This window comes from Macrosteles quadrilineatus, unplaced genomic scaffold (genome assembly GCF_028750875.1).
Source record: "Macrosteles quadrilineatus isolate MER2022 unplaced genomic scaffold, UCM_ALF_1.0 Scaffold_1__1_contigs__length_201487025, whole genome shotgun sequence".
Lineage (NCBI taxonomy): Eukaryota > Metazoa > Arthropoda > Insecta > Hemiptera > Cicadellidae > Macrosteles > Macrosteles quadrilineatus.
Window position 1 is genome coordinate 65862403 of NW_026542594.1, and position 22453 is coordinate 65884855.

At 36.8% G+C, this 22453-nt stretch overlaps 1 protein-coding gene across 2 annotated transcripts in view; it reads right to left on the minus strand.

The window, feature by feature from the left end:
* The window catches only part of LOC128983432 (probable pyruvate dehydrogenase E1 component subunit alpha, mitochondrial), a 41443-nt gene extending 20316 nt beyond the window's left edge, over positions 1 to 21127 (minus strand). Inside the window, exons 1-3 of one of the 2 annotated variants that reach the window (XM_054402726.1) lie at positions 20886 to 21127; positions 10157 to 10222; positions 4301 to 4474 (exon numbers count right to left, since the gene is read on the minus strand). In XM_054402726.1, coding sequence (XP_054258701.1) covers positions 4301 to 4474; positions 10157 to 10222; positions 20886 to 20936 — 291 coding nt within the window. In that variant the 5' untranslated portion in view covers positions 20937 to 21127. The remainder of the gene's footprint in view (positions 1 to 4300; positions 4475 to 10156; positions 10223 to 20885) is intronic. The other variant, XM_054402725.1, reaches the window with a different exon arrangement.
* Positions 21128 to 22453: the final 1326 nt, after the last annotated feature.

Genomic DNA, 22453 nt, shown 5'->3' on the forward strand with positions numbered 1-22453 from the left:
ATTTACGAGAAGAAAATAAATAATATTGATTCACAATTGTATTAGTTGTGTAATTTACAGTTAATATACGCTATAAAACTCAAATATACTCTTTTGGTTCTGGGGGCAGCCACAAAACCTAAATTCTGATTGCAGCAATATAGATAGCGGGATGTATATATATATATAAATATAGATATATATATAAACTAGCAGTTACTCAGCGCGCGTTGCTGCGCTAACAAAATACATCTGTCTGTGTGAAAAGCATGTTTTTTCTACATTTAAACCGACGATAGTCAGGGATTGCCCTAGTGCCTTATAATGGTGATTGCGAAAGCAAGACACTAAGGAAATTGTAGTTGCTTAAATTCAGAGGGTGATTCGGATGAAATCATCAGTATTCTTATGATTAAGACTATTTCTCCCTTAAACCTATCACTGATAATTTTTGCTTTAATAAATTTTCACGTCATTTTTGGAGCCGATTGGACGGATCACCAAATTGATGGTGTATAAACCTATTCCATGAAATTCTACACGTATGTACCAAGTTTCGTGGCAATCGGTTCAGCGGTGTCTGAGTTTATCACTGACAAATATATATATATATATATATATATATATATATACAAACATCCTCTTTTATACTTATAGATAATACTTTGATAAAGGTTTTTATGTTTTTAATATTTAAAACATTGGAGAATTTAAACGTTGATGAGTGCACAGGTGTGCTGCGATTGGGGTTTAATACATTTGGACTTATTCAAAAGTAAAATAGTTGTCTGTGCTGCTCTCTGTAGAAACACTGTGGCACTACAGTATTTCAAATCATGACTGTTGCTAATACAGAATGTTGTAATTATTCAAACCTACAAAACAGTTGGTGAAAGTAAACATCTGCTTTTAAATCAGGGACGGATTTCCCACTAGGCACACTAGGCCAGTGCCTAGGGGCGGCAGGCCCTTGACCGGTGCCGTCGCTTACGTTTACTGCCACTTACGAGTGCCGCTGCTTACGGGTGCCGTCCCTTCGTTTTTCCCGCCGCTTACGAGTGCCGCCCCTTACGTTTTTCCCGCTGCTTACGAGTTCCGCCGCTTACGAGTGCCGCCACTTACAAGTGCCACCCCTTACGTTTTCCCGCCGCTTACAAGTGCCGCCGTTTACGTGTGCCACCACTTACGTTTTTCTCGCCGCTTACGAGTGCCGCCACTTAACGTTTGCCGCCGCTTACAAGTACTGCCGCTTACGAGTGCGCTGCTTACTGCTGCCGCCGCTGCCATAGTCCGCCGACTGTGGGAGCGACCGCGACGGCACGGTGGTGACGGAAAACGACAGTCAAAGGACAATGATGAGATAGATTAGGTTTACAATGGTTAAAAGTAGGAGGAAACCATTGTAAGGACTTAACAAAGATATTTATGTGAAAATATATACATTCAAAGTCGTTATTTCTTATATTTAACTCAAGTACTGTATTAACATATTTTAATGTTTGTGGGATGGTAGACCTTTTCAACTGTAATTAAAATTAAAAAAATAACTTGCAGTGTTCTTTTAAAAACACTCTAAATGGGTTAGACTTAGTTTATATTTAAAAAATAATTACTTTTCACCACACTAATATGTTTTTAGCCGTTTTACAAAACGTTAATTGGGGGCTGGAAGCTATGTAATTGCTGTCCAGGACCGAAATGGCAGCTTTCATCGTCATTGGCAACCGATTTGGTTATTACGGCCATAGAGTCACAAAACCAGTTGTTCGCCCGTGAGCCCTGACCGGGATTTTTCGGGAAATTTTACTGGGACACGGGCCTGCAATTTTGTGACAGGCTCAGCCACATGGGCCCCCTATCATAACAACATTTATATGAAAACTACCATATTTTTTATGCCGAAAATTTGTTAAACCCACTAAGAGCACTAGAACAAGTAGTTTACAACAGCTTAACTGACACACTATTATTTGGCCGATCGATATAAACTCTCTACCAACCTAAGTAAAAGAATTGTCATCAGTCATGTAGGTTGCATCAGCAGTCCTCATGGACTGCGTGAAGGCGCTATTTATAATAGGGCCGTATTTAGAACCAATGAGTCCTCGGCCTAGGAGGATAAAACATTAATGTTAATCCTCCTAGGCCCCGGTGGGGCACACTAGAGAGGGCCCTCAATGCTGATTTAACTTAATGAACTTGACAATTTTTTACGATCAAATCGGCGAATTAACCTAGGTGCCTGATGCACTAGCTAATAAATAATTCCATTCTTCCATTGACGCTAAAGAAGGATTTTCATTTCACTTCGTTTCTTACTATTAGGAGGCTGCACTTTAGATTTGTTTACTTCGAGTCAGGTAAAAAATATCACTTACTACTTAAAGGCCTCGGGCCAAATCAGAGTGGTTCAAAATCGGTTTACTTTGGAAGCTGTTGATTTTTATATAATGTTGATTTTCGAGCCGAGCAGAGCCTGTATATAAGCTTGAGAGATCAAGCACAAAGTCAAAAAATCAAACTCAAGCCGATTTTCTCAGTTCAATAATGCCCAATTAAAATTAAAGTTTTTATGTCCCCGAGGATCATGCTCACGAAATTGAAAGATTAGGCCTACGTTTTTGACGCGATCGCGGATATCAACGAGAACATTTCCCCGCGAGTGACGATGACGATGTCTCCGCAGCCGCAGGTGACGTTCAATATTTTTCCCGGATTGCAGAAGACGTTATTGAGGTTTTCCTGCGAGCGAGATATATTTAGGATTTTGCCGTGATTGCGGAAAAATATTTCCCCGTCACGGGTCGCGGGGTGGGAGATATTAGGGATTGGGTCGTGAACGCGGGAGACGATAATGTTGTTATCTGAGGATGTCATAGGTCATTTTTCCGCGATCATGGAAGACGATGATGACGCCTCGGGAGACGCCGTATCAAGCTATAGTGCAAGTTTAGGCGGTAATACATGTGATATATAATATTTTTTAAGATTATTGGGAGGGGCCGGGTGAACAAACTTGCGGGGGGGCCCGCGGGCTCTTATCGCCGCCACTGTAAAACAATGTATACAAAATAAAATATACAAGCAATATCCATATCAATTTTATGTCATCGCTGCCTAGCAACTATTTATTAGTATATTTTTGCTGGTTCCTCTAAATTATTTCTTCACATAACCTTAAAGTTGTAGTTGTGTTAACTGTTAATGTGCATTTATAGTGTGAAAATTACAACTGGCCATCCATTTTTGTATAGTGTGGTGAAAAATGGCGTTCGTACCACGGGTCAAAACGGTTTTGCAGCTCTTGACTTGGTCCCGAATTTAAAAAACTACGAGCCGGAAAAAACCTCATTTTCGGTCCTAGGTACGAGGGGGCGGCACTAAGTATAGTGCCTATGGGGGAAATATGTATAAATCCGTCTCTGTTTTAAATTATATTTATTTGCAAACATTGTAGATAAAAAAGTCTCATACATAGTTCCTCTTTTATAGATATAGATATATATAATATATATATATATGTACATTAATGTGATAACTCGAGCAAAAATGATCCAATTTTGATGAAATTTGGTACAAACGTGTAAACCTACATTTATTCGAACGAGTTAGCGAATCAGCATAATCAGACTATGGGAACGGGGGTTTATGGAGGGTTTTATGGGGTAAAAATTTATTCTTCCCATTTTCGACCCTAAATCACAAAATTTGATATTATCTCTTGAAACCAAATTGTAGAGCTTAAAAAAAGTAATAGTTAAGTATATTGAAACGTTGTTGTATGCCCAAAAGTTACGGAAATAATTTAAAAAATTGCAAATTTAAAATTTTCATGTTATTCTTTCTTATGGAGAATAAATAAACTGTTATAGTTTGCTTGTTTATGGATATATTTAAACCAAATTTGGAAATTTTGTTTATTTAATGCTTAGCTATAGACATTGCAATAAATAAACACATCTCAATATTTTCCCTGTAACAGCAAACCTAGATGCTCACTAAAATGTAATGTTAATTAAATAGGAAACAAATATGATAATTTTTAGGAAATATTTAAGTAGAAATCCAGCCAAATAAATGAAAATTTGCTAAGACTGCAGGTTTGCTGTGGCAAGGGTATTTTAAATAGATATAGGCCTATACAAAAAGTGACAAAACATTGAAATAAAATAGCAGTCCGAAAGGCTAGAATCCTAACACAAATCACACCATTTTCGGCTTGAAGTGGGATGCTAGCCTCTCGGACACCAGCATCCCAGACACCAAAGTCCTAGTATAATCGTAGCCTAAGTTCCTATACAAGAGATGACACATTACAAACCTGTCCAGAATACAGATGACAGAATCCTCTAATGATTTTTTCCTTGTACAAATTACCAGCAGCTGTTTCAATTCTTCGGATGGTTTGCATTTGCTTATAGAATTTTATTGCTTCCTCTCTTGAAATTGTAACCGTAGTAGATGGTCCATCTTCCAGTTTATGTAGTTTAAACGGCTGAAAATAAGTTCAAATATGTATTTACAAATATACTACTTTCTTAAGTCTACAAGACATGCATTTCATATTGAGTGGGACTTCATGGCTAAATGTGTTGTTTCCAGGTGGGCTAATGGCATTAGAAAAAGAAATAAATGCTATCAGCAATCTGACACATACTTTCTCCCACTACTTATGACTTCTTTTCTGACTTTTCTAACACACTGTATACAATTTAACCCTATGATATACCCTACTATGATATATACTTGAGACAATATAATAATTGTTAATGGAGGTTATTTTCTTCTGAAAAATCAGTGAGTGAATTTTGTATCTATAATATACACCTGATTTCCTAAACTACATCTGATTCTTACTATTCACTTTAGGGAGAATAGGAGCTACTTTAACCAGGCAACGCATGTATTGAAAACAGCCATTTTTGCTGTGGTATGACAACTTGTCATTAATAGCTTCAAACTAAGGATTTACTAATCTCAATAATTTTGGTAGCAATTACTATGCTGATAAGGTTGTTGCGATCGAAAATTATAATGTTGGCAATAGGAAAACCTAGCCTATCTGTTTTTGGAAGAATCATTACTACCAATGCATAAATATGTTCCTATTGTCATCTCCAGCACTTAATATTATCATGATGCTGCCGCAAATGGTTTCTATGAATAATTAGCTATATAAAAAAAACATTTCCTAGAGAGAAAATAAATGGATGTCTATAAAGGGAGAACTCTGCTACAACGGTGGCAAGCCCGGGACCTAAGTAGCCAACAGAAAGTTCACAGCAAAGAAACCTATGAAAGGTAAAAATGGAAATCTAATAGTAAATGAGGAGGAGAAGCAGATGGAAAGGTGGAAAGAATTCTTCGAGGAGTTGCTTTATAGACAGACAGAGTATGGTGGGGGAGGAGGGAACTTATATGAAGAGACATTTTTGAAAACGAGTTCGAGGACCCCAGAATAAGTATAGGAACACCATCAAAAGCAGAAATTATAGCAGCACTCAAGGAAATGGTGTAGACTCTATTTCTCCTGAAACAAACACAAACCTTATTTTTAACTCAGCAAATATTTTTTACAGCTTGATAAAGGATATATGGGAGAAGGAGGTAATACCAGATTACTGGAGGAAAGGGTTGTTGATTAACACGTTCGCTACTGAGCGTCGCATATATGCCACGCCGCGGCCATTGCCACAGACCGAGGTATACATTTGAATCTTACACTTAGACCGGCTGTCACTTGGATAACAGTACACACAGACCACGGGCTAAAACCTGTAAAACAGTGATAATTTACATTGTAATACGCTCCAATCGTGTTTGTAAATAAAGTATTCTTGTTTTTTTTGTATTTTTTATAACCTTTTGTAATGTCGCATATTCGCGACGCCCGGTCTACAGCAAAGACAATAGTGAAAATTATCATAGTTTTCTTGAAATAGACCAAACGTTGCATATATGCGACGGTTCATTTTTTTGTGTTTTGAAGTGAAAGTAAGTAAAATAAAAAACAGATTGATAAAGAACAGTTTATAACTGAACAAATATAAAAGCTACATAGGATATTTCAGCATACATACTGCATACATACATACAGTGATGCAGAAAAGTAAAGACCAGTTTTTCCAACTATCATATGACGTCACCAATCATCATATCCACAGACCAAGCGACGCAGTTGTGCGTCAGACATCTCTGTAGACCACTGCAGGGAATTCAGTGCCTTCAAATATATAAAGATATATTTGATTTATGCTTATAAATATACAAAGATATAAGCATTTTAATAACATTAGAACCCCGACGCAAATATGCGAAGGCAGTCTATTTTAATGTGACTAGCCGACGCACATATGCGACGGCAGTCTATGGGTGGAAACCGGCCGTCGCATATGTGCGTCGCTGGTCCATGTGAATGAAAAATTTCCTACTATTGCAGTAGCGAACGTGTTAAGCTGCCAAAGAAAGGAGACACTTCTTTACGCAACAATTTGAGAGGTATAACCCTGCTATCCGTGGCAAGTAAAATACTCACCAGAATAATTTTAACTAACTACTGAGAGAACACGCAGGGTTCAGAAAAGACGGAGACGAGGATGCTGCAACCAGAATAAGGAAAGCTAAAGGAGGTTTTGCACAGCTTGAACAGTGCTTGTTTGGCAGTCAAGCCAAATAAGAAGAAAAACTATTTTAAATATTTTAAACAAATATGTAAAGTCTGTACTCTTATATGGCTGCCAAACATGGAAAGAAACAAAGGCTATAATCAGAAAATTGAAAGTTTTTATTAATAAATGCCATCAAAGGATATTAAAAATTCATTGTCCTCAAAGAATTACCAACGAAGAATTACAGAGAGTGACAAACCAAAGCCTTAGTGAGTCGGTGGCTCATTCGGTAGCGTCACGGACTTCGGGCCCATGGCAGCGATGTCGTGGGTTCGGATCCTGGCCACTGCTGGAAACATTTTATCAGTACTGATCACCTTTGTACTGTACCGGCTCACTCCTTGCTTTGCTGTATACGATCCACGCATAGGCAGTTAGTCTATGTGGACGGGCAAATGCAAGGTTAAAAGTGGCCACCAACCTCTTAAAAAAAGCCCAGTAAATGAGACTTTCAAGAAAAGAAAGTTTGGCTGGATTAGCCATATGCTGAGAAGTCAAACTAAATAAACTACACCAAACAACACCATTAGTCGCCAAGCCCTCAAGCGAAACCCTCAGGGGAATAGGAAAAGAGGAAGGCCGAAGACAGCCTGGAAGAGGTCGGTCAACAAAGAAATCAAGAAAGAGGGCAAGAGCTGGGGTGAAATCAAGCTGATGGCACGGAACAGTGTACGGTGGCTCAGTAGTATTTTAAAGAGCTAGATGGATCGGTAACAACGTATTTGTGTATGAAGAAACCCTCCACTTTGATGTGTCTAGTGCCCCAAAGTTGTCAACATTAAATCTATATATATTCTCTTTAAACTTTAGATACACAAGTCTTCGTCTCAATGATTGAAGGTTTCTGAAATACAAGTGTTCTTGACTAAAGATTGAGCCTTTCCAATTGTGTCCGTCATCTTCACAATTTTCATATATATTTGTGTTTTGCCTTAGACCCTTGGATCACAATAAAAGTAAAATTATGATTTTACAAATAGTAATAGTAAAACAGTATAGTACAGTAATATTATTTTTAATAGATGGGAGGCAAATACCAACTGAATGAAGGTTTGAAAGAATGAAAGTTTGGGAACCTCTGCTCTATAGATTGATTTCAGCTTACAACAAAAATCTTGTTTCGGGACAATAATCTCCTGATAATAAGACTCTGCACTTTTGATAAAAAAGGCAACTTTACAAAATGTGCTAGGCTATAAAGCTATATGAGTTTTTCTTTAAAAATGATATCCTACACAGTAAATAAATATTGTATGCAGTAAATAAAAACCAATAAGTAATGTCAAGTTTTGATTATAATATAATCTTACTATTATTTTCTTGCTAATATTATAAATCTGAAAGTTTGTGAGTTTGTGTGTTGCTCAATCACGCATACTACTGGACGGATTGGGCTGAAATTTGGCATGATGATAGCTCACATTACCGATTAACATTTAGGCATATTCTTATCTCAAAAATCCTTTCGGGCTCCGCCCCAGTGGCTCTGTAGTTCCCCTTGATAACCTTATGAGTATTCATATTTAAAGGGAATTAAAGAATTTAGCCAGCTGTTTCAACTTTACAAGTTGGTTCTGTAATATGATAATATGCAATAGCATTAAAAAGTTATAAGGTTTCCCAACAGGGTGTAGCACTATTATTATTTTGTTTTTGCATATATGACAACAGCTAATTTGAACCAAGCAGCAACAAAAAGCTGTGATGCACAATGAGAACTGTCAAAGTAGGATTGTTTAGTTAGGTTTGAGTTTTTAATTTAATGAATAATTTGTGGTATTGTGCGAATGTTTAATAATTTATTTTTTTCTATTGTTTAGGTGCAGTGGTAGAACATTATGGCAGTGGTAGTTGTGTTATACAATATCATACCGTAAATTTATGAACCAAATTTTATCAAACTGTGTCCTCCCTCCTTTGCAAACGCAAAGCTTGAGTATAACTGCAATAAGCATTTTATTCTTATATGCCAACCCCGTACGAAGGACGGGTGCTCTGCTAGTTATTTATATTTTGGAATTATTTAGTTTTGAACATACTACTTTTATGGAGTTTTAAAACAAATAGGCTTTAAATTTGCAACACAATAGTATATTACGTTACTAGTCCTGAAAATAAGTGTTTACCGGACGAGTGTGGTCGTCGTGTGGACTCGACTTCGTCTCGCACGGGATTACCATACGAGTCCGGTACACACATTTTGGACGAGTTATGTACGATAGTTTACGCCATACTACTAAATCCGTACAAATCCTTATATCTTTCCACCAACTAAAGGACTAAAAATCACTAGTTTTTGTTTATAACCACTCACTGCCACCTAAATACAGTATAATCAGCTGATTGGTGTCCGGTAAAACTCATTGCAGTACAGTAGGACGCAATGAAACCCCATTTGAATAAGCTGGCGGCAAACAGCTGTTTTCTGGACTAAATCCTTGCGTGGGAAGTTCGTCAAAATAATATAGTGTGGCGTAAAAATATTTGTTATCTAGAAGGAAAAATATGTTTGTATTGATAGAGATAGATAAAGAGGGCCAGTGATAAATTTGTATTAGCTGAGGACCTTCCTTTGAGAGACTTTTAAAAAGAAGAAATGTGTTTCTTGGTACCACAGAGTTATTTGACCTAGCCCTGTGGAAGCCTCTTTACTCTTGAAAATTGTTACTCCCGAGAAGGTAAAAGGAGTTGATGTTTAACTAGAGCTTTTAACAAACATTTCACTGGTCAAATTAGTATCAAAAGTGTTTGTTCATTTTATGTATTGCAATCCAAGTTACATACTTAAAAAACTATCTACAAGAGGTTAAGTTACCTTTTACTTTTTTGGTCCAAGTAATCCCCAAGTCGATATGGCACTGGTTTCAAATTTTTAAGCTGGAAGACATAAAATCTATCATTACGTAGGATGTCGTCATGAGTCTTAAAAAAAAGTAGAACATTATAGTCGCACACAAACACAATAATTTACATGGCCATACAACTTGAGGAAGACACAGCGTCAGTCTAGACCTACACCCTGTTCTCGCTGCCATGCTGCAATTAGAAGTTGTATGGCAATGCGTGTGTGTGACTGTATGTGTTACGTGTTATTTAAGACTCATGACAATCTCCTACGAGTGATATATTTTATGTCTTCCAGCTTGAAAATGATGCCGTAGACGTTGAAACCGGTCGCTTTATAGACGATTTGTGGATTACTTGGACAGGAAAAGGTAACTTAGCCTCTTGTAGAGTGTTGATTGATGCCATTAGCAAGGCCGAGCAGTGGATTCACTGTGAACTGACCTGGTGGTGCTTCACTCTCTACACTCGCCGAATACAGTATAAGATCTGCTCTACCATGTAGATCGCCTGAATACACACTTTTAGCTCAATTTTTGTCACTTTGATGATGAATTCTATAGTTCCTGAAAAGGGTAAATAGTGACCTGACGTTATAGCCTAAGACAAGTTTTAGGGGAGCATTAACACCAATAAGATAAGCAAGAGCAATAATAATAGATTACCTTAGTTTCAAATGTAGCCTCGGTCGCATAGTTGTTTTTTGATACCCCCAGCAATGACATCAGCTTCTAAAAAAAAAGATTAAGATAATCACTATTTTGTTCTTTTTGGGTCAGTCCAGGCCAATTCATCCAGGGGGGTACACCCCACCACCTCAGATTTGCATGAAATTTTTTTACAGCATCTATGGACAAATATAACAACCCATATTTTTTATTTTTGTTAAATTCACTTTAAAAAAATAGGTTTTTTTTAACCGATTTATTTGAATTGGCGTCGGGGGAAAAGAACACTTTTTAGTTTAAGACCGACTGTGAGACTAAAAATTATTTAATATAAATACATGAAATTTAGCACTCTTACAAATAACAACACCCTGATTCCAAAAATATGGTCCAAAATAGTAAAATCTTCCAATTTATTTTGGTTAAAGGCATCTTCAAAGTTGAAATTTCGGAAATATTTTTCTCGCTGTCGCCATTTCCGTAAATCCTCATGAATTTGTTGGCAGGTCCTACAAATTTGAACAAGGTGTCATTTTAAAGCTAAGAAAAAGTACTATAAGAATATGTAATAAAATTCATGGGTATTTAGTGTTATTACAGTAAAAAAAAAAATAAATAGTTAATAACGGAAAAAGTCATTAAAATTTTACGAAAGCATTTGTTTACGTAGTGTTATAAATGACAACATTTATTTATGGTTGCTGAGCATATATAAAAATATGAAAAAGCTCATCTCCATCATCATATTGTAACAGAATCTAAACAAGTTTAAATTAAGTATGAGTATAAGCAATCATTAGTTTTATGAAGTATGGTACGAAATAGTATAAACTTTAAATTCATTCACTTATAAATTTAATCAACTTGGAACACAGGTTTTAACATAAAATTGTTCAATTATATGTACCAAAAAGCAATATTATAATATTACACATTTGATTTAAAGGCGGAATGCAACTAAAAAACTAGAAAGCCAAGACACCTTAAGCTAGTAAATTATTTAGTTTGTGCTTTTTTGCTTACCTGTCTAATGGTCTTGGAAATAATTAAATTTCAATATCTTAATATATATATAATATATTTACATGTTTCTTTTTTGATTATTAGTCTTATAGCCTACATAGATTAGTTTTTTCTTGGCCATATAGCACTTATGTTCTTTATACTTTTCTTGGTGAGACGAAATAGGCCTAGCATTCGTCCCACTTGAGCACTCAATTCCGGAATATCAATGCAGCAAATTATGTTAGTAAAGGGGACCCAACACTTATCTTCCCTTCCAACATTTCTGTGTTCTGGCCAAAAGTATGTTTGAGATGGAAAATGAGGATGCATGAAGTTGATGTATGCATCATTGTTAGCATTGTCAAGCTCCAAAACAAGTCCTACAAAACACTTCTCTTCGTAAACACATGCTATGTAGGTATTAGGTTGAAGATTACAAAATTGTTGTTCTTGTGTAAAATTGTGTTTTAATGAAAATTCAGCATCATTGCTTACACGTTTGGCTGCAATTTCATGGGTTGATAGTGGTTGGAAGAAATGGAAAGACCTTGTGCCGGGTACAGTTTTGTATTGACTAAAACGTTCATCCAATTTCGGTACAATCAAACTTTCTACACTGTCAATGGTGATAAAGTCAAACTTAATTTTTGAAAATTGTTCATCGCAGAATTTATACATTGCTTCTGGTGTACAAATTTGGTCCTTATAAGGTCTTTGAAGGTTGGCTCTTGTAACGGATCTTTTGACAGAGCCACCAATACCATCGCAAGCACATTTTCCATGGCTTGTTGCATGGAAAGTCCAGGAAGCTTCAAGACCAAAATCTGATTCGTGTAAACAAAGATTTACCAAACTTTTGAAATTTTTGTACTGTGCGGCACAACCATCCGTAATATATTCTATTTTTGTAACATATGTGTGATGATTCTTTAAGTATAGGCAAATTCTTCTTTGAACTTCGTATACAAAGTTTACATCATGTTTCATATAGTCTGACAGGAAGCAAAATGATTTTTGAGTAACTTCTGAATTTTGATTGTCTCTGTAATAAATAACTACAGGATGTAAGGTACATGATGAGTAAGTCCAATGATAACTTTGAATCTCATCTTGCAGGATAAATCCATAGTTTTCCGAAAAATCCATGAAGCAAAGTACTTTGTTTTGTGATACAGATTCTTTCCTCATTTTGATATAACCTGATTGTTGTTTGGCGATGAATGAATGAGGTATTAATGTTTCTAATTTTTCATTAACAAGAGTAATGTAATCTGACATCGGCAAAACCATAGTTTGTAGCTGGCTTCGGTCTGTATTTGTCCATTGCTTGAATATGATGTCATCACTGTTATCATAATCTTCCAGTTTAGTTCTGATGAATTCATTTAGTTTGTCAGAGTTAGGAGACTTATCACACATTCTCAACATACATTTTTTCTGTTTATCTTCACACATCAACATTGCTGTCAATTCTTTTAATTTATCTTTTTCTAAATTCATTGGACTAATAAGCAAAGCTGGATTTTGGTGAATACAGCAAACACATACCGAGTGAACTCCTCTTTCATTAACTGTGACAAACCACTTTGGCCTAAATTCACAAAACTTGGATAGTCCAATTTTAGCATCTGGATATTTTTCTTTAAAAGCTGCGTACAGTTCCTCAATGTTGCAAAGCATTAAACGCTTTTGCAGGTAGGTGTTTTTTTCAATACTTACTTACTTACTCCTTTGCTCCTGGCATGAGCCTGCTGAATTCATCATCTTGATAGAAAGCTTTGACATTTTCTATAATATCAGGGTGAATTTTGCATCCCTCCTTTGGTTCAGGTATTGATAAAATTCCTTTAGTTTTACATAATTCCCGTGCCTTGCGAACCATGTATTCCGTTACATTAAATTCCATTGCGGTTTTTTTCCTGGACCATGACTGGGGTGCAAGAGTTAAAATCTGGATTTTTTCTCTTTTATTTTGAGTAACCAAGAGCTTGTCTTTAATGGCATTAATAAGGTGGTCTAAATCTTGGGCCTTCTGTGCAATTTTAGGAATAGATTCAGATGATGAAATTGATGAATCTGATTCTAGTTCTTTTTCGGGAAGCTTTAAGACACGGGCAACTTTGTTTTTCATTTTAGATTTAATTTCCTCAACTTTTCGTTTAGCATACTTGACTTAAGATTTACTTGATAAGGATTTTAATTTAAGTGGTGAGACTCCCAGGGTTGTTATACTAGATTTTAATTCGTATTTTTCAAAGGTTTTTGTGGGAGTGTCTTCAATTTCTTTAGTTTTAACCGGTGAAATAGCATTTTCTATGTTGTCACCATCATCCTCACCAGACTCACTATAAGCATTAAATTCTTCGTTGTCATCTTGTAAAATAACTTTTTTTCTACAGTTGTCACAATTTTTTTTACCTGGAATTAAAACTACTCCTTTTTTGGCCTTTATTTCCTGTGCAAATTTTAATGAAATTGGCCTTAACCCTGCCTTAATAATTTTTTTATGAACATTGTTAGGGTCACAACACTTTTTTTGGTAGTTTTCATAATAGTCTGTGAAATAAAGTAGGTGGTGTTGGCATACTGTTGATTCTTCATTCAGTTTTGTTGTCAATCTCCAATTCAGAATTTCTTTTACCTGACATTCTAAATTGGAATATTTAAAAATGTCCTTCTTGGCAGTAAAGTCTTTACAATGGCACGGAGAATCTAAATTGATTCCTATACTGCACAGTTCATTCTGTGTTGAGGGATTTTCATTTAAGCTCATATTTATTGTTTAATCTAACTATTCAAAATTTAAGTTCTTTTCAACTACATAATGCTATTATAATAAAACACACTACTATTTATAATTATCTTGAAGCAAAATAACACTAATGATTTAAACAATATAATAATCTAATGTATACTTGCTGAAAATGAAAAATAATAGACACTTGCAACTATGGACTGATGATGTCACTGCCACTGCACTATCCAGTGTTTCCATCCGCAAGAAAAAAATATCCCTGGGCCAACGTCAAAAAATCCCTAGTTATCCCTAGTCCGTTTTCTAATAATCCCTCCAATTATCCCTCTTCATCAAATCTAGTAGATACTTATTATTTTTGCAGCAATACCAATGGATATAATCATAGCCACCTAAAATATGGTAACTGGTGGTGTTCACTGAGCTAAAATTATAACTGGAGGTAGCACTGTCATGGCAGAAGTCTGTCAAAAGCGTGTCGCTGATTTTGTTAGGTTGGTATAGCAGCGAGTTTTCTTATCATAGCAATAACATGGCTTCTATAACTAGGTTGGTATAGCAGTGAGTTTTTTCATCCAATAACATGGCTTCTTTATAACTCACACCTCACGCAAACATGGCGGCTGGCGACACGCATCTTTGTCATTCAGTGCTACCTCCAGTTAGAATTATAGCTCAGTGGTGGTATTATTCTTCAATATACCATATTATTTATAAAGTAGGTAATACTATATAAAAAACATTTTTGCACCATTAAAACCACGGCCATCTTTAACTCCAGGCAGGCCGCGGCCTGGTAGAATTGGCAACGTTGCAAGTATCGTAGTATTGTTTAGCGCAAGACGTCCTATAAGTTAACATGGCAATAAAACACAATATAGAATCGAAAACCAAAACAATATAAATTGAAAATCTATTTTTATACGTTCAATGTGGAGTCAATATTTTCATAGCCCAGTAACCAAGCTTTCGTATTCTTAAAAAAATAAAAAAATATCATTAGCTTAGGATCTCCAAACAAACACCTTTTACAACAAACTTGCAATGTTGCCACTTCGAAGGCCGCGGCCTCCGGCCTGGAATTAAAGGTAGGTAGCCGTGATTAAAAACTGCCTATGTGGTACAAACCAAGATAAATTAACTAAAAAAATGAAACAAATAAATTGTTTCATAAATGTTACTCAAGTGTCAAAAATTTCAAACTTATAGTCTTTTTCAAAACATGGCCACCATGCCTTGGTGAAAAGGTTACACCAAGTTACTTACTAACCAAAAAACATCACAGAAATCACCGGCAAACAAAATCAAAACGAAAACAAACATTCGACATCATTTACACAGGGCACAGGGCTACTAAGAAACAAATACAATAATTTATATCCGCCATTACATTCCACCGACCGACTGGACACGTCCTTCGCTTGTTTCGTGCAGTGTTGGCTGTTACTATTCCCCTTGTCTGTTCCGACTTTGAAACACTACGTCATTACCACTACCTAAAACCATAGGTAAAACATACTCCATGAGGAGTATCTTCTACAATCGATTTGTTACCAAAACCTGGGGAAAAGTAGTATAATCAATGTGTTATCAATACCTTGCAAAATTAGCCAAAATAGGTCCTTAACGTTGTTGAAATACAGCCAAAATGTATTATTTTATCAATATTTCAATTTTATAAAGTCAAAGCCCTGAAATCCCTAGAAAATTTAAGAAATCCTTCAATTTGGCTGATTATCCCTAGTTATCCCTCAATCCCTTTTCAATCCCTCGAAGGCCCTAAATATCCCTAGAAAGGGATTTTTATCCCTCAAATGGAAACACTGGCACTATCTCAAAACTGACTGACTAGTGAGTGACTGAGCTATTTGTGACTTGCTGCAGGCTGCCTGTCCAGACAAGCAGCTTTCATGTTGCTACTTGTCTACTACTCACTCTCCTTCATTCATTTTGATTTATCATGATAAGGAAATATCTGAATTAATGATTAGATTAAACAAATTATATCTGAAATTTAACTACTACTAAATATTTTTTAGATGCTAAGCACAAATGGTTTATGTTTTTCTTAAGTTGAATGCTGTCTTAACAAAAAGTGTATACTATTTCTTACCATACTTTGTAAAACTAATGCTTGCTTATAACTATATACTTACTTACTTGATTTAAACTTGTTTAGATTCTGTTACAATATGATGAAGGAGATGAGCTTCTTCTTTATTTTAGAGCATTATATAATATTAAAACTAAGTAAACAAATTGCTTTCGTAACATTTTAATGATTATTTCCGTTATTGAATTTTTATTTTTTTAAACTGTGATAACACTAAATACCCATGAATTTTATTACATATTCTTATAGTACTTTTTCTTAGCTTTAAAATGACACCTTGTTCAAATTTGTAGGACCTGCCAGAAAAAATTTATGAGGATTTACGGAAATGGCGACAGCGAGAAAAATATTTCCGAAATTTCAACTTTGAAGATGCCTAACCAAAATAAATTGGAAGATTTTACTATTTTGGACCATATTTTTGGAATCAGGGTGTAATTAATTGTAAGATTGCTAAATTTCATGTATTTATATTACATAATAGTCTCACAGTCGGACTTAAACTAAAAAGTGTTCATTTCCCCCGACGCCAATTCTAATAAATCGATAAAAAAGACGTATTTTTTAAAGAATTTATAAAAAAAAACTAAAGTGAATTTAACAAAAATAAAAAATATGGGTTGTTATATTTGTCCATAGATGCTGTAAAAAAAATGTCAGTCTAATCTGAGAGGGTAGGGTGTAAAATTTTGTTTAGGCTGGATGATTTGTCGTGGACTGACCAAATGTTTTTTTAACCCCATTTTACTCCATATTAAAACATATGATAAATATATTTTAATCATTGATTAGGTTGACACTTTTCCCTTTTCCTTGTCTTCACATTCCGTGGGTCAAATCTCGTTAAACTTTTTATCTTAAGTTCAAACCTGTGTGACCCAGTCACCATAATTATTCTTGACATAATCTCAGGATAATTTTTCAAAAGCAAAAGACCTTTTAAATGGATTTCACAATTTATATACCAGTGTTGGATCAAATAGTAGACAAAATTATTGATACCATGTAACCTACTAAATAGATCGAACCATTTAACAGGTCTAGACTCAGCAATTGCAACTTGGAGACACTGAGGCTTTAGTTAGACCATAAAAAAAAGAATTAAATATAGACCGAGAGCAGTGCTGCGGTTAATATATATTCTGGTGTACACCACTAGGAGTGCTGTGTAGTTTCAACGCACACTGCTGCAGTGTCAAGCGCTAGGCCGGCCGCACACTGATCAGACAAAACGTCTTTCGACAAAACGTTTTTTTCGGAAAACGTCTTATGTCGCATAGGTGTGCGGTGGTCTCAGACAAAATACAAAAACTGGAGGGAAATCTTAGTCACGTAGACCAGTGTTGTGAAAAGCGAAAAGAGATTGTGTATATAATAAAATGAATGAGGAAGTGGACGTAGCAATTATGTTGTGGAACTTTTTACAACTTTCAGAACTAACCGAAGGATTGAGCTAACATTTTCTGTATTTTCTGTATAAATCTAAAATGAATCTACAATGGAATAAGGTGAAGTATTTGAAATTGAAATAACATTTTTATTATTTTCTGCATAAATTGAAAATGAACTACTTTAATAAACTGTAAAAACATTACAATACGGTATATGGAATAAGTTGAAATATTTTAAATTGAACTAAATTTTTTATTATTTTAAGCATAAATAAAAAATGAACAACTACTAACTGTAAGAAAAATTATTACAGTAGCCTATATATAGATAAGTTGAAATATTTGAAATTAAAATAACGTTTCACTGTTTTCTGCATGATTCGAAAATGAACTTCTACTAACTGTAAGACAAATTATTAAATACAGTAGACCCTCTCTAATCCGGGACTGCACCACTCCGGCACTCCAGTAATCCGACGTCTTTTGACGGGTGAGGTCTTCCGCGATCGCGGCAAAATCATCAACATCTCCCGCGGTCACGGAAAAGTCATCGTCGTCTTGCGCATCGCAGCAAAATCATGAACATCTCCCACGGTCATGTATACATTATCGTTGTCTACCGCGGTCGCGGCAAAAATTTGATCCTCTCCCGCGGCCGTGTAAACATCATTGTCTACTTCCACGGTCAAAGAAACGTCATCGTCGTCTTGCCCGATCACGGTAATAGCGGTTTCAAATTGCGCGATTTCGGAGTCGTGTTTTAATTTCATTTTAAGTGTTTTTATTTATAACATTCCAGTAAATCCGGCATGTTCACTAATCCGGCAGTATCACAGTCCTATATCTGCCGGATTACTGAGAGTCTACTGTATATAGATACCTACTGTATCCGCCCTCCGCGCATCCCCAGAACTGTTTGTCTGACCGCGTTTTGGCTTCAGACAAAATATTGGAGGCAATCACAAAAACATCTTCAGACGAAACAACGCGTCTGAAGCCTCTGTCTCATCAGTGTGTGATGCCTCCATTTAACTGCATGGTAGGCCACTCGCTTCCGACGTCTTTCAACAAAACGTTTTGTTGAAAGACGTTTTGTCTGATCAGTGTGCGGCCGGCCCTAGGGAGCGTTGCCATGCCATGACAAGTTCGTAGTTGGAGCCAGAGTTGCAAACTTCTGGAGAATTCCTTGGAATCCGGGGAGTAGAAGTTTGTTCCATTATTTTTCCGTGCTTTCAACATTTCTGGAGATTTTCAATAAAATAAGCTTTTCTGTTAAAATTACGGGATTTCAGAATTTTGTACTTTACCCATATTTAAAAGTGGGTCTGATATGTTGTTGATATGTTGTCTTTCTAATATTATTTGGTGCAACAGTCATCGTTGCACACAGGGTGCTCAAAAGTGGATAGGCCTATGTGTTCGCTAGATGTGGGAATATGTAGCCTATCTGTTCACTCATATAATTTCCTCTGTTGGGGCTGGTTTTGTTCTTTTTTTTTGACTGCAGTAATATCTGTCTGACAGATATTTGTGTTGCAAGTACTGGAACTGTTATTTTTGGTTATAAGATTTTATACAGAGAAGTAAGATACAGAGGATGGGACAACCGTGCGCTTTTAGCTCTGGTATGATGAAGGTGGAGATGTACTTGTAATAAGCAAGGAAGAGACTGAATGGCAATGGCCACATAGTATTGTTGTACATCAGTTGTAGCGCACAGGATCTTCCAATAGCGTGAGCGTTGTAGTACTGTACATGACTGCACGTGATGGTGAAAGGAGAGCGGGAGGAGACTACAAATAGGATTTTCTCTAGACACCAGCGTATTGTGTAAAAATGTTGTAGCCCATTGAAGTTTTGGAGGAACTTGGGTTAGGCTAGATTTTGATTATTGTAAAATTTTGAACCGATATAGCCCCCCCCACCCACCAGTTAAACTATCCTTCAGGATTAAAATTTCATTATAGGCCCTACTAACTTATTACACAATTTCAACTTTAAGAATAGCATTAGGGGTGAGTTGGGTGTCTTAGACATAAATCAACTAGATACCTAACTCAATACCCCCGCCACAGCAAACCTGCAGACTAAGCAAATTTTGACTTGTCTGATTACATTTTTACTCAAATATTTCCATAAATAAGACATAATATTTATTTCCAATTTAAATAACGTTAAATTTAGCGAGTGTTTAGCAAGCTGCTACTGGGAAGGTAAAAAGCGTTTTTTGACCAAATGTTAATAGTACCGGTGTTGGATGAAATAGATAAATTTGCCAAATTTTATCAACTGATACCAACTACAACAGTTTTCGTTTTCTCCATCAGAATAAGTTAACATGGAAATTTTAAATTTACACTTTTTTTAATTTTCTCCCTAACCATTAGGCATATTAACAATGTTTCAATAGAAGCCTACTAAATTATTTATTTTTTAAGCTCTAGAAAATGGTTTGAAAGAAATTCCAAAATTTTATGATTTTTAGGTCCTAAAGGGGAAAACCCCATTTTTACCCTATAAAACCCCCATAATCCCCGTTTTCAAGGTCTTTGCGAACTGTACCCCTTTTCAGCTAAGAAAAGTAGCAGAAAAGTGAAGGATATTTTTGTAGGATAAGTCGTGACTGAATGTGGGATATTTTTTGACTCTGCGTGGGATATTATTTTCCGTCAAGTGTAAACACTGAGATGGACATTGACCCATAATCTACTCAGTAGATTTTATCAGCGTGCGAACTACTTATTGCTGACAATTTTTGCCAAATAACTTATATAACCTTGATACTGTCGTGTCCGTTAAAGTGTCCTCTATCTGTTGACATTATTGGTATATAGGTACTCGGCCGTATTTTTCCGCAAAACGCCCAGTAGGCTAATACATTTTATCAGCGTGCGCACTATTAATTGCTGACTTTAATCGGGTCTTTTTTTTACCTAACTTTTTGGTCAGGTATATAACCTTGATAACTTACTGTTGTGTCTGTTAAAGTGGCCTCTATCAGTTGACATTATTGGTAACAAGGTACTCGGCCGTATTTTTCCGCAAAATTCCCAGCAATAGATTTTTAAGGTGCACACACTACTTATTGCTGAGTTATTCCCAGGTTCACACAAGTTCAGCGAATTATAGGCTTTAATTTGAACTAGGTAACTTAAGACTTATTGATCGTTTGAATAAGTTAAGCTCCAGATACTGTAACACTCAATCCAAAATCATAATTTTGAATATTTCTCGGACATTAGGCCTAGCCTATACTTATCTCTGCGATTGCTGCGGAGCAGCATGGGTCCTCTAGTTTCACTTAAAAAGTTTCTCCTGCTAACAGCTTTTTGCCATTTTTGGCATAGGCTTATCCACCTAACATATAAAGTGAACTGCCTTAAATACACAAGAACTAAGCATGACCAATATATGTATTAATAGCCTAGGCCTACTGTTGAAATTAAGTTTCACATAAGTTACCTGAGGAGTTTCAGCTGTTCTGGATAAGATTTTAAAACAATTATTCAACATTATTCGTGGATAATTCGGCTTCACTAGGATATTGATGGAATTAATGGATCAAATGGAGCTCGAGTAGACTTTATTAGTAAAAATTCATAAAAAGGGTCTCATAAACTGACTTTGAAACAAGGTTAAAGCAGGTTAAAGGTTATCCTTTTCACCTTGACATGGACTTGACGTTTTCGTCTTCGTCTTGGTCTTGGGCTTGGTCTTGGTCGGTCAGTTCGGTTCGGTCTTGGTCTCACTCCTCCGTCACTCCACTCGTCGTGTCAACACCAATTTTCTGGCAAAACCACTGAGCTAGTGAGCTTGAGCTATACCACAGCCGCCTTTAACTCCGTAGTTAAAGGTGGCCGTGACCATAAATACCATTAGCTGCCTCCAAAACAAATCAGCCGTTACAAACCTACTTGCGATGTTGCCACTTCAGAAGCCACGGCCTGGAGTTAAAGGTGGCCGTGGTGGACCGGGGGCGTTGCCGCAACGACTCTCCCCCACTCCATTCAAAGAGAGAGGGGTGGTCGGCCGTGACGTCTCCGTACGGAAGGCTGTTTCGTCAGGAGCCCTTGAGTTATATATTTTTTCTATTTGCATTCATCAACAACCATATATATGTTATTAAATTAATAATTATTCCTGATGTTTTAACTATTGTGCCCACCTGCACCTTTCAAGTGCTCTACGTCCCCCCCCCCACCACGATAGGATCTTCTTCGGCAAGTGGAGCTGGGAACGGTGCAGAAAATGGCGATGTAGACGTCGAACTGGCATTGCCGGGAACTCTGCTGCCGAGAATTTCTGCTGTAGGGATGCCAAAGGAAACCTTCACAGCGACGTCGCGGTCGGAAAGCTCTGAGATTGTGCTTCTGCGTCAGAAATATCTTGACGCAGATAGTAACATTGAAACCCGGCTCCGTGAAACGTAAAAGACAATTAAGGCTATGCTGGAAACCTTCCGGACCCAGAAAGCCGTAAATCAAGTGGTAAAAAATGGAATGGCCAAACTAGAGGATGGTCTTGGTTTCGTCTTTGCCTGCCGTCTGATAAGCAAGGTGGCCATGGAAAAGATTGCCGAAAAGGTTATGTCCCTGTCCGATGAAAGAGCGCTGCCTTCTAAGAAACGTCGGAGGCCTTCCACATCGGAGAGTCTTCCAAAAAGAGCAGAAGGCGTCCAGACCAAAAAAACCACGGTAAAGGCCAATGCGACTCAGACGGACCTCTCGTCTGCTGTGCCCAGATCCTTTTCGGACGTAGCTGCAGCTCCAGCGAGGTGCCGACAGGCACAGCAACCCACGACCCCCCTTCAGGGAAGTTCCCGAAAGATGTCAGTGGTGGAGACACCTGGGGCTGAGTGGGAAAAACGCCTTTCCAAAAAGGAGAAGAGGCAATTGAGGTGGGCGGGGGTCGCCTCCGTGAAGAATGAGGCAGTGAAGGCACAGCCAACCGTCGTGGTCCAAACTGGGCCCACCTCGATCCCTGCTCCGAAAAGGTCGCGGTCAAAAAAGCCCAGGACGGAGGCAATCCTT